The 13,443-nt window shown below is 40.8% G+C and overlaps 1 protein-coding gene across 1 annotated transcript; it reads left to right on the top strand.

Annotated features, from left to right (window-relative positions):
• Positions 1 to 1,650: 1,650 nt before the first annotated feature.
• Positions 1,651 to 13,212, top strand: LOC101859678 (snRNA-activating protein complex subunit 5). The gene is made up of 4 exons (XM_005111362.3): positions 1,651 to 2,141; positions 7,754 to 7,906; positions 8,588 to 8,657; positions 10,395 to 13,212. Exons 1-4 carry the CDS (start codon positions 2,028 to 2,030, stop codon positions 10,505 to 10,507), a joined length of 450 nt encoding a protein of 149 aa, XP_005111419.1. The 5' UTR covers positions 1,651 to 2,027; the 3' UTR covers positions 10,508 to 13,212.
• The last annotated feature ends 231 nt before the right edge of the window (positions 13,213 to 13,443 follow it).

Genomic DNA, 13,443 nt, shown 5'->3' with positions numbered 1-13,443 from the left:
GTCCTTCTTTTTGTGTGTTTGTTCTCTCGTAACCCCTTTAAAGCATCGGCAATTACCGGTATATGACTTAATTGTGTCGTAACTGTCGTTAGTACCTGACTAAAAATAAAAACACAAAACGCTGAAATAAACTAGTAAGCTTCAATTCCCCTTCAACGAACAGAATATCTAATTGGAACTGAAGAGATTGCAGAATGGCTAAATATAGACTTTTTCATCTTTATTGTTATAAAGTTATAAAATATTTTCTATTTCTCCCCCCTCCTTTTTCTGATGTATTTTTCTCAATCTCTATTTTAGCATATTATTTTTATTTTCTCTGCTTCGGTCTGCTCTCTCAATGTATATGGGGGGGGGGGGGGCGGGGAGGGGGAACTTTTCACCCCCGCGAGAGGAATCGAACCCCGGCCTCCCACGTGACAGGCGGGGAGGGGATACTTATCAACTATCAACATTCAGCTAATTACACATTGTCATGTCATCATAGCTTCCAATACTGGCCCATTCATGATCTTTCTTTTCCACTCACTTACGCAGCGTGGCGGGCGACTGACCATTCATTGTTTCAATACGTTATCAAATCACAGTGACACTGATTCACCTAAAGCCTGCACGCTCACCACACAGACATAATATATTGGCCTACACACATGTGATATTATCCTTTGAATAAACAATCCTCTTTATCTTCTCCCGGGAGTCAGTATCGCCTATATTGGTAATTATTTATTTCATAATACATGTATTTTAATAAACAATAGAGGCCAACAGTTGGAACAGGTAAAGACTGAGTAAGTAAATCATACATCTTGAAATCCACTCAAGAATCTGGCCCGCTTAATTAGGCCTAAGATTGAAACTGCCTTTTGTCTCATGGTGATCGGGTTCTTATAGCTTTCCGATATGAAGGACGTAATTGAAAACAAAATACGTTCATAACGACACTTGAGCGTCGACGAGCGCCCTTTATTCTAGCTACGCACGTGATATGGTGTGTAATATTAATCATATTTACTATGTCTCATTCTCAGAAGCGTGTACGTGTGTGGTAGCTTACTGGAATGGACAAAAGATATAGGGCCTACAAGGATAATATAAAACTGCAAGTCACTTAAATACCAATGCTGCAACAACAACAAGCATCAAGATCTGACTTTGTCAGTAAAAATGTAGACCAACGTAATATATTATTAGTTCTAAGTAGGCTACGACTTTAAACAAATGAATTACTGTATCGTAATAATAATTGAAAGCTTATAAATTATATAATTATTATTGTCATGTCGCCCATTTATTGTTTGTTATCAAGGGAAGTAAGCGTAACTAAGGATTCGGTTTCTAGCGTGGCGATGATATCCCTTGTCATAAAAAGTCGGGTCATTTCAGGTGTAGTTCTAAAATATACAGTCAAAGATTCTCCACAGCCAGTCCCGTTAGCTAGATTCTATAGCGATATATTTTTAGAAAAAGCAAAGTCTTTTGTAAGCATATGTTCAAAGAAAATAGAGGATGTAAAACATTCAACAAATTAGTGCCACAGAAGGAAAAAAAAAAGTAATTTTAATTGTTTTATAGATCTAGAATCTAGATCTAGATCTAGATTATACTAGTTTTATAACATCGCCTTCAATTTCTAAGTTTACAAATGCTGAAAGGCGGAAATAATCAACCCGCACGCAACAAGTTTCACAACTTTACATTCATAGTGTGAATTTCACACGCGAAAATGAAAAAGGCAAAAGCCAATGACATTTTTAGATCCAGATAGGCTAAAAGTAAAAGCCAGAGAACGTTTCAACCCTTTCAAGAACGACTGGCGGGGCGATAGGCCTAGACCTAGCCTGGAATCTGGACTTAAGATCTTAAAAAATCCAGCCTAAATCTAGTCTAGAATCTAGGGACGAAAGGTCTGTCAACAACACTAGACTAGATCTATAATCTAGATCTATATCTAGATCTATATATCTATATCTAGATCTAGATTAATCTAGATCTAGATCTATATTTTATAGATCTAGAAAATCTAAATGGCATCTGCATCTCACACAAATTATTTCAAAGAAAAATGCATGCTGAAAGAAGAGGAGAACACTTTAGTTGAGATGTTAGACAAATTTAAAGACCAACTCAACAGACTCAAGGTAAGAGTTTTTATATTTAGACAAGTTTTTTACTAAAGTATTTGTATTTTAGACAAAACCAAAAGGTGCCTTACTGACTTGCATGTATTTGAACCTGAATAATTACTAGATCTAGATCTAATGAGACCTGTGTACTTAACAAGGCTTGAGTCGATAGGGCCAAACCTAGATCTAAGTACGGCTAGACTGGCCCCTACTCTTGGGGCCAAAACCGGCGAATAACAGTTACGGGGTGGGAACTACCAAAAAAGCGCCAAAAAGTGTTCGCATTATAACTATAATACGGGGTGCCCACTACGGATGCGATCGGCCGACTCGATCGCCTCAAAAACAAATGTGTTTGTTTTCAGTTTCAGGCGATCGAGTCGGGCGATCGGCCCGATCCAGCCGTGTAGTGGGCACCCCATTTAACAAAGGTGGCCGTCTTGTCTTAGGCAGGACTGATCAAAACGAAGAAAGTAAACCATTCCCTTCTGAGGCAGGTCCAGAGCGGGGCTGATTCAGGCTTAGGACTGTCATAGAGAACGAAAGGACTTCCATAACGAGCGACCACCCCAACAAACACAATACAGAAGAGACCTAACCTTAACCCTGGCCCAACCCCTAACCCGCAACCCCTACCCCAAACCGTACCTCTACCCCAAACCCTAATTCTAATCCTCTATTCTACTTTGTTTCATAGTGGTTGCTCGTTACGGAATTCTTCCCTTCTTTTGAAGGGGGGGGGGGGGGGGGGGGGGGAGGAGGAGGAATGCCAGTAAGAATGGTTTTTTTCTGTTGTTATTGGTTTGTTGTTTTGTTGTTTTTTTTGTTAGCTTGTTGGTTGCTGACTTTGTTACAGATAGGTAAACAAAACAGTGACCAGCCACTTCACATACAATTTGTGCGTTTGAGTTGGCTGCTGTGGGCGAGGCTTAGTGACAAACACACACTTCCCTCACCAGCAGTTGAAAGTATTGATACCCTTTGGTCAACTTGGGTAAACATTCACTGGAGAGACTAACAAGAATGACAGGTGAATGGATTACGACGGCCCGTCCACAGAGTTAGAGGCTGATTTAGAATTTATGACAGAGCATTGGGCGATCATAGAGACCACGCCTGGCCGCCTGAGGCAGGTAAATTTGGCTCTGGGTTGATAAAATAAGGTGGCCGTGGCCGCGTTGGACAGGTGTTCGTTTTACACAGTTGTTAAATTATATAAAAAACGCAAGGGGGGGGGGGAATGGAAAGTGGTCGTCTTTAGTAAAGAGAGGTGGCCGTCATGGCAGGTTCGACTGTATTTTTATATTTCTAGATCTAGATTATCTAGATCTAGATCTAATCTTGTCTAGATTTTTATTAAATTAGATAGTGTTAATTGCGACAGAGTGACGCTGTTACTACTAACGCAACGTTAATTGCGACAGAGTGAACACGGAGCTCTTTTGCGTTGAGGATTAGATCTAGAGATCTGTAACATAATCTACCATTTCCACTTTTCCCAGCGTGGTCCTAGCTGTCTAGAGGCTAGTCTCTGCCTGACAAGATGGAAGGCATTTCATAGCAGGCACTCAAATCTTACAACGAATTTGACATAGAGCTTTTGCTAAATTTAAAGCTGAAAATTTTGTTGCCTTTAGGAAGAAATCATCTGAAACTGAAACAGTTGAGAAGGCGGACTTTAAAAAGAGTGTGGCAAAAATCCACAAAGACTTTCTGTACAGTAGAGTCGAGGCAACAAATATTACAACAAAACATCATCATCAGCAGACAACAGCAACAAAAACCACTGGGGGCAACAACAGCAACAACAACAGGAAAAGAGCTGCGACTGTCTTTGTTTGTTTGTCTGTTAGTTTGGTGTGTGTGTGTATAAGTTATAAGGCCACAAGAAGTGTGTGTGTGTGAGTGTATGTGTGTGTGTGCGTGTGTATTTGTGTGTGTGTGAGTGCATGTGTGTGCATCATGTGTGTGTGTGTGTTTGTTTTTATTTTTTATTTTTAAATTCTTTTTTTTTGTCACAGACTCACTCTGTCGCAATTAACGCCGCATTAATTGTCACGGAGTCACTCTGTCGCAATTAACACTACCATTAAATTAATAGAGTCTTGCTTTTTATGTCATGTTTAAAATTCTTCTACCTTTCTACTTCTAGATCTAGGTCTAGAGATCTAGTAATCTAGTCTGGGCACAATCGGTTCTGTTTGGTTTGGTTTGCTAGCCAGCTTCTATACTCGATGACGACTAAGGCGGTATCGAATAAAAGGGAGGTAGGAATAAGGGAGTGTCTACGACACGTAATATGGTAACCGGGTTCGTAAGTCTCAGACTCTAGCTTACGTACATGGCACGGTAACCGGAAGGTCCACCCTCGTTCTACACAGAAGTATCGTGTTAAGCAACTCGATGTGTTGTGGGCAGTGCACCACGGCACTGTGCCCTACTATCTTTGCTGTGCCAACTCCGACCACCACATTCTCCGATGTGCGCATTGTGTGAGGCCACATTGTTTGACCAATGGCCATTTCAGCTACTCTTTTTTTTTGGTTTTAAATCCAAGTTCACAGTCATAGACACCTTGTTGTGTAGATCTATGCACGACTGCTCCCTCTGAACACATGGTCAAAGTCAATGTCAAAGATGACCTTGAAAGTTAAGCATTTGTAATAAATTAGTAAACCTAATTTTTTACTACAAACATTCGTCATACAGTAGAACATGACTATAGCGGCACCCGCTGCAGCGGGACCTTCCCTACAGCAGGACTTTACCGCAATCCCCCTTTTTCTATGTAAACTCAATTACTTATGCTTGGGTTTAGCAGGGCAAGGAAAGTCCCGAACTTGGATACTGCTAGAGAGATCGAGCAAGCTCTAGCTAGGGGAAGGGGTTTGGGTGATTGGAGGCTGAAGGTGGGCTCCAAAGAGGCAGTCGATGGTGCGGCATTGTGATTGGCCAGTCCAGTGATGAGTGAGGTGGGGCAGACGGAAGAGAGATGGTGCGGAGAGGCGTGTTACGTGAGCCACTCCAAAAGTGATGTGCCATAGACCTAAGCCGAGGCTGCTAGGCCAAAATGTAAAAGAAGAGGAGAGCATGTAGTGTGTGATTCCTGATTCATTGAATTGTGATTGTTGATGCTCAGGCATACACACGCACCCACCTCACCAGTTCTACACAGAAGGCCTACTGGTACGATAGACAGCGCAAGCAACAATACCAAGGAAAAGATAGCTTCCAACAAAGACAAAAAGTATAATTTTCTTGTTATTTTTGGAATCCAGACCAAAAATTATGAAAAACAGGCAATAAAATGGCTTGTTGTGCTTACTGCTTACATTCCGCTCATAACACACAGAAAGCGGTGAAAACATGAAATTGAAAGAAGTCGTGGCACATTCAAACTCATACCCCTGTACTAGTAGGAACAAATCTGTTTTATTTCTCTTTCAGTGAAAATAAAAGAACAAGAAATAATGAAATGTTAGTGATTTTAGCATGTTACTGTGACAACTTTTACCATTTAGGAACAAACCAGTTTCATTAAAAAAATACAAACCAATGTACAAAAGTTTTTAAAATGCAGAGAAAATTGAGGTAGCCAACCCGGTGCCGGTATTAATACTGTGGGTAATTTGCCATTTACAAAAAAAAAGAAGTTTCTTTCAGATATCTAGATTCTAGATCGAATGTTTCACATGATCGTTGGTCGTGGCAAGCTGGAAAATTATAAACGGAGGGTATGGAATAAGGAGCGGGGGAGTACGCAAAAAACTTTATATTAATGGCGGGGGGGGGGGGGGGGGGGGGGGGGGCTTTCAATGTACCTTAGAGTAGAGGGCTCAAAGTGGCTATCATAGTACAAACTACAAACCGATCACCCGTCTCTTTGCCTCGAAAACTATCTGTTTTCATTTTCAGGCGACGAGTCGGGTGATCGGTTTACCGATCCCCCAATAAAGATGCCATGGGCACCCTGTATTATAACTGTGCTAGACTAGAATAGAGCCAGAGATATCCACTAGGTCTATAGCTTGTTCACATTCGTCACTGACAACGGTACAAGATAGTGAAATTGCTTTGTTAAAGATGAAAAGTCTTCTCAGATCTTTGCATATATAACGGGTCCAAAAGTTGGATGACCAACAGAATCTAAAAGCCCATTTATAAAGATAAAGACTAAAGATCACTGCAAACTAAGGTTCTGACACACTTTCTTTGATGTAGGCCTTGCTAAGGCAAAAGCGGGTTAAAAAGTAGGGGACCTAAAACATTTCCTCCACACCACAACTTTAATCAACGTTCGCCAAAGTGCACACTATGACTAAAAACAGATCCCTGACTTGCTTCAGAATATCAAATTTGTTTAAATTATATACTGAGAAGTTAAACAGAGGAGCTTTTGAACTCTGGAGACTGAGGAACTTGGTGATGAGGTCATTCATATCTGCATCTGCATGGTATTGTTGTTCTCCAAATTTACTGTTCACTGCACGAAAATTTCCTTCAATGTTGAATTTTGGCTTTATGTGTCGACTGCCTCATATCGTGTTTGCTATTATAAACGTGTTGAGAATTACTTGAATCCCATAGACATGGGAAATTTTGTTAGCTTTCCGTCAGCCTCTCCAAATCGGCACCATCCGTTATCACTTTCCATACTCAAACAAAAGGTCTGACCTTGACATTGTAATGGAATGTCACGTGAAATGTAAGGTATGTTACAGGCCTTATGAGTAGTTTTTCTCATCCACAATGGATACGACCAGTTAAACTCCAAATAAATAGGAATAATTTTGCAGACAACGGTTGAATTTTGTGCAAAAATGGTAGCTTTTCGTTGGTGTTCTGATGGAACCTCGCTGACTTGAATTTTTGCGAAAAATAGTTTTTGCATCTTAAGATTTCTGATACCTTTGATACACAATGTGTATAAATATTAAATTCAAATTGAAACTATAAATGCTCGAAAATGCACTTTAAATTTGGTGCAAAACCTCGCTGTCCACCACAGCTACATTGGTGATTACTTGAAGTTCCCCACAACAATTTAGGGAGGTTCCATCAAAGCATGTTTTGATCACCATTGGTCAGTGAACCTTGCTGTCTTCCTCCACGTGGTCACTTACTTTATCAATCTCAATAGGGACAAATAAATTTTCACTCGTGCGAAATGTTATAGCTTGCTTGCGGGCCATCAGGACATAAAATGACCCATAGCATTTTTAGCTTTGCTTTGCATGTTGAGTTTTTCTAACTTTGGTAGCCCTTTTGGGAGGATCAATGCAGCAATGCTTGAGACGGAAAACCTCTCTAACCAAAGGATGTTTTGTGGCCAACTCAGATTGCGTATATTATGCTTTCTGGTAAAATACATTAATCTTTGCCGGATTTTGTCTAACGCCCATCACAATACATTGACAGAATTTTATTGCCAAAGTGCAGCCAAAGTGATAACTATGTTGTTATCATTGACAATGTTAGATAGTTTTTTGTCTCTCTTGTTAACTTTTAAAATTTGAGTTAACAAGGTTCTTGCCTTCCTTGAAGGAAGATCTGGCTAAAAGAATTTCCTATTTTACAGTAGTTTTTAAAAATATATGTAACATTTTTTATTTGTTTGTCCTGTTTAGATTGAGGAACTGGCCTTGATGAGTTTGATGAAGATGCAAAACTCAGTGAGCCATAGTGTGCCCCAACATGGGACAAGCACCTCTGAGCCCAGCAGATCGTTGGACACGGCGTCGGATGTCAACAGTGTGTCATCTATGATACCCATTGGGACGGTGAGTGCTTTTTGACACATGTATAAAGTAGAGGAAGCTTTGAAAGTAGGGCGCCTGCTTCCATGTACATTTAAGGATCCGAGGCAAAACTATGCTGTCAGAACTGTTGTGAGTTTGCATTCCTGTTTTGCCAAGGGATACTGTCAGGAGCCATCAAGACACTTTTTCCCGTTACTCTGGTCTGCCTGGTGGCTAGAAGATGGCACCTCTACAAGAATGGGGGACCAGAAACAAAGATCTCATTACTCATTTTTCTTCAGGAATGGAGTTGTGCATGATCTAAGGATTTGTCTCTGTCTGGTCTAATAAGTTATACTGAGTTATAAAGAGTTGTATCTGATCTGATGAGTTGTGTCTTATATAATATTATTATGCTGTGTCTGAATTAAATTTTGTCTGATCTTATGAGTTGTAGTCAAATCTAATCTGATGAGATTTTGTTTTATCTGATCTTGAGTTGTAGTCTAATCTGATCTTATGAGTTGTTTTCTAATCTTATAGAATGAATTGTTTTCAAGTCTGGTCTTATGGGTTGTTGTCAAATCTGCAGTGTTGTTGTCTAATCTGATCTAATGACTTGTTGTCTAATCTGATGAGTTGTGTCAGACTGGCTGTAAGTGCCCAACATAAAAGTATGTTGTGGATGGTTGAGGCTAATGTAATTTTTCCCTCCCTCCTCAGGTGGAGCACTCGGCCCCAGACCACCATGAGGTGCTGGATCTGCGCGTGGATGCGGAGCTGTTGCACAGAGGTAAGGCCATGAATGGTTCAGATGGCTGTGGTTTGCTTCAGAACTTGCTGATATGTACGGCCCAGTTTGTTGTTATAATCAGCCTAGTAAAGTCTCCTCTATATGGCTGCATTGATATATAGTAGTCTTCTCCTTAACACGCACTATATTAATATAATAAGAGATAGTATTTGTGTAGCTCAAGTCCTTCTCAACAGCAAGCTCTATGCGCTTTACAAATTATACTTTTACCCCAGCAGACTTGATAGTACTGTATGCTTCCCGTGAAGGTGAAATTTGACGTTTCGTGGTGAAATCAGGCGCCTTGTCAAAATAGCGAAATCAAAGAAATTTGTATTTTTCTGACCTTTGAGCAATTTTTTTCTAATTTTCTTTTTTTGACTCAACACCTTTTATTTCCATTTAAAAACACATTTCTGTGTGACTTTTACTGAAAAACATTGATTAAAGGCACAAAAAGTGTTAATTTTCCGTTTCCAAGGACTTTCAAGCTATGGAAATTACCACACTTTGGCGGGCATTTTCTCGCTAATTGCACCTGTGAAACCAGGCGACCCTGACCTCCTTCAATCGCAAATATTTTGACTTCTATTTAAGATAGATGGAAATTTTTTTTTCACCAAAAGCAAGACAAATGAACAGGCTTTATGATGATACCAATAACCCCATATGCCCAAAAATTAACGAGTGCCTGATTCCACAATGTCACGACACAAATTGGTTCAGAATGCTATCAGGTCTGCTGGGTTAATAATAGTGGTTGTAAAGTGCAGAGAACTGGCTGTTTAGTGCGAATTTGCCCTATTAAATACAAATGCTATCTATCTACTACTACTGTTCAGACATTAACTAAGTGGTACAGTGGAACTCGGATTCAACGAGGTCGCCGGGCCTGACTTAAAATCTCGTTGAATCCGAGCGCACACAGTCACACATTTGCAGACCGCCTATCCAACCCCGACATACGCCAGAGTAGACACATGCGCGCGCCAACGACGCATATTGTGCTGGTATGAAAAAAGGCCGCTGATTTGTCGCATGCAATCTGCTAAGTAAATAATAGCCTAGTTCACGATACTGGTGCAATGGATGGTTTCCGTGAATAGATAAAGTTTGTTCTGGGAGAAAAATGAGCGAAGCCACGTCTACGGGAGCTGTTCATCCTGGAAGCGATCTCGTTGAATCCGAGCTGGCTGATTTAAGTGCTCGTTGAATCCGCGTTATTTTTATTGATTATAAAGAAGAAAAAAAACCGGGGAATTTATCTCCTGTCGTTGAATCCGAGTTCTCGTTGAATCCGAGCTCGTTAAGTCAGAGTTCCACTGTATAGTATTGCTTTTGCATCCTTCAACCACTTTCATTTTGCTGACACCAGGCAGACGGAGATAGTCATCCTTCAACCACTTTCATTTTGCTGACACCACGCAGACGGAGATAGTATATTTTTGGTTTAAAGGTACTTTTCGGTGTTGAAAATTCAGGGTAGCTATGAGAATAGGGCACACCTGGCTGGGGGCTTGGAGTCCTTCTGTCTGGGAACATGAACATGCCTTACCATGATGATATTGGCTGCAGTTGGGTTTTAAAGATTTGCAGCGTTGGACTACCCATAGGTACACAAAAGAAGATGGAAGACATTTGGAAATAAAAATTGGTTGCGACCTGTTGCTTCTCTTGTTTTTCCGTGTGTTGTTGTATTGTTTGTTCCTCTCAACTAATCTGTCTGTTTGCTTGCAGTCCCCAGAAGCATCGACAACTTTGAGGAAGAAATGGAGGAGGAAGAAGAGGAAGAAGACAGTGATGAGGATGGAGAGATTGTGGATGACTATGCCTTCATGGCTGGTCAGTGATGGTCAAACTGTTCACTAGTGACTGCAAACAACTGCTTTTCCACCATCAGTGACAGTGACAGTAAATTTTTGCAACACTGACAGTCAACAATAGCTTGTCCATCACTGGTGACAGTCAACTATAGCCAGTCCTCCAGTGACAGCCAACAATAGCTTGTCCACCATCAGTGGTGGCCAGACTCTCACCCAGGGATGGTCAACCAGTCCATGAGTGATTGTCAGCCTACTCACTAGTGACAGTTGCCAGTCCAGTGTGCCATATAGCCTGTCTACCAGTGTTTGTCATGTAGCCCTGTCCTCCACCAGTGACAGTTATATAGCCCTGTCCTCCACCAGTGACAGTCCATGTAGCTCTGTCCACCACCTGTGACTGTCGTGCAGCACTGTCCACTTGTGATAGTCATGCAACCCTGTCCACCAGTGTGGGTCATGTAGCCCTGTCCACACCAGTGACGGTCATGTATCCCTGTCCATCACCAGTTACGGTTATGTAACCCTGTCCACCACCAGTGTCAGTTATGTAGCCTTGTTCAACACCAGCTATGGTCTTGTAGCCCTTTCCACCAGTTTTAGTTATGTAGTTATATAACCCTATCCACCACCAGTGATGGTTGTGTAGCCCTGTCCACCAGTGACAGTCATTTAGCCCTGTCCACCAGTGATAGTCAGCCTGTCCACTGGTCATAATCATAAAAGTAATAGCTCTGTTTGTCATTTTGTTGTGTGAGAAATCTCCTTTAGTACTAGAACAGCATCTATAACTTTGCAGCTGTTACATCAAATTTTACCATTCTGGTCCACTTTTGCAATCTGAAAAAAACCTGTGCTTATGTCTATTCGCTTTATGGTGAATAGTTTTTATTCAAATATTATTAGCTGGAGCTGCATTTTCTGAGACCTGTAAGAATGAATTTGTATGTTGTGGGTGTAGCCGGTCAGTAGCCTACAACTTTGCCTACTATGTGTGAATACTAGTGTGAGTAGGCAAGAGAGGCTGTCCTCCTGAACTGGCTGGAGGGAGTAGTGTAAATTAGTAATAAGACAATGGCGGTTTCCCTTCCTTCGGCCTGCTATTAAAATCTGGGAATTGCAGTTTTTGAGGAGTCTACGCATTAAAAGTAAAACAGATGACGGCATTGACAAGATTGAAATGAAATACTGTATAATCTGCTTATATCGACATGCTTTGGGAAGTGGATTTGATGTTGATATATAAAAATGTCGATAAATGAAAATATGAAGCCAAAAGAGGAAAAAAACAAGGGGAGGCTAGCGGTAAAAAGACAACTCTACTTTTTAAGCTGGTTGCTTCCCTTGATTCGTACTTACCGACACAGTTAAATAAACAAGAGGCAGAGGGGAGGGGGGATTGGAGTTACCGTACCAAAGACCGAGCAACGCAAGGTGCACACTACACACCTGTGCAAACTTTGTTGAAGCACTGTTCTGTGTTGGAGACTACACTGTGTAGGCCTTACATGACCTACTAAAGCCTGGTGTGTCAAATAGGCTACTTGGTGGGTATGCAGACTTAATGAAGAACTAATGTGTTGACCGTTAGGATGGCTTCCCCCCCCCCCCCCCCCCATTTATGTTCGTGGGCTTCGTCAGGTACCCGGAAGCATGTCGATAAAGCAGAGTGAGCCGAAAAAAAAAGCTGATATAAGAGAAATTGTTAAGTGAAGACATTGAAGGAAAGATTTCGTAATTGGAAAATATGTCGATATGTCAAAATGTCGATACATCGGCTGTCGATAAAAATAGATTATACTTTGATGAAGCAGGCCATTCCAGTGTGGTTACTGACCACTTGCAGGTTGTTTATTATGAATCGGGCATATTTAATGTTTAAAGTTGCCGCAGTTGTCTATGATTGTGGTACTGGTACTTTGAAACTGTGCATACACAGTTGATGCTAATAACGTGAATGAAGAAAAGTCATGATTTCTTTTTCCCCCCCCCGTCTAGTATGATCTAGAATAAGGCCTGGGTGGGGGATGTTTTTGCGTTATTAAGTTAAAATGAGTGGGAAAGAAGAGTAGAATATTCTGAATGCCAGTATTTGTGTCTGGTTTTTGGGAAGGAAAAAAGAAGGATTGCTATGTTTTTCTGCCCTAGAGGTGGATGGCAGGGTTGTACTTCACACTGTCTTTTTTGCCCGATGAAAATCTCTAGTGGATGTTACAGTCTCAAGTATAGACTGTCATCTCTGTACATACAAGACTGCAAAAGTTGTGTAGTGCATTTTTCAGAATAGTAGTAATAATAATGCAGATCATTTCTATAGTGCCCATTCATGTGTGAACACAGCTCTAGGTGCCTTACATAAATGCACGTATGAACAGTATTCACATACTACATATGCACACACACACACACACACATACACACACACACACACACACACACACACACACACACACACACACACACACACACACACACTCACGCATACATTACACGCACGCACGTGCACACACATGCTTGCCACACACACATATCTACTTGCGTATCACACGTGCACGCTTAACATATCGTTACAAAATGAGCACATACAAAATAATAAAATAATATACAAAAAGCAAAATACACAAATGAATACGTAGTCATTTTCTTTTACGTAACATTGTACCAAACTTGAATCTACTGATATGAAAATGATTTAATTAAATGTGTCTTAATTTAATAAAGATATTTTAAGTTTAGACTCGGATGTTGTATGTCTCAAGGGTTGGGGAGGAGAGTTCTAAACTGATGGAGCAAGGTGGGCAAACGATAGTGTGTAAGATTGTCACTTCTGCCTATGCAATGATTTGAGAAAACACTTCAAACTTTGGAAGGAGCTCACCATGAGCAGATGTACACCTAAAAATTAGAGACGGGCGGGAAGCGCTTTTTCCTTCCCGAGCGAGAAGACCTGGAAACTGACCTATTTC

The sequence above is a fragment of the Aplysia californica genome, unplaced genomic scaffold (assembly GCF_000002075.1).
Source record: "Aplysia californica isolate F4 #8 unplaced genomic scaffold, AplCal3.0 scaffold01047, whole genome shotgun sequence".
In the NCBI taxonomy this organism is placed as follows: domain Eukaryota; kingdom Metazoa; phylum Mollusca; class Gastropoda; order Aplysiida; family Aplysiidae; genus Aplysia; species Aplysia californica.
Note: the sequence above shows the minus strand (reverse complement) of the source record. Positions and strands in the feature narration are given on the sequence as shown.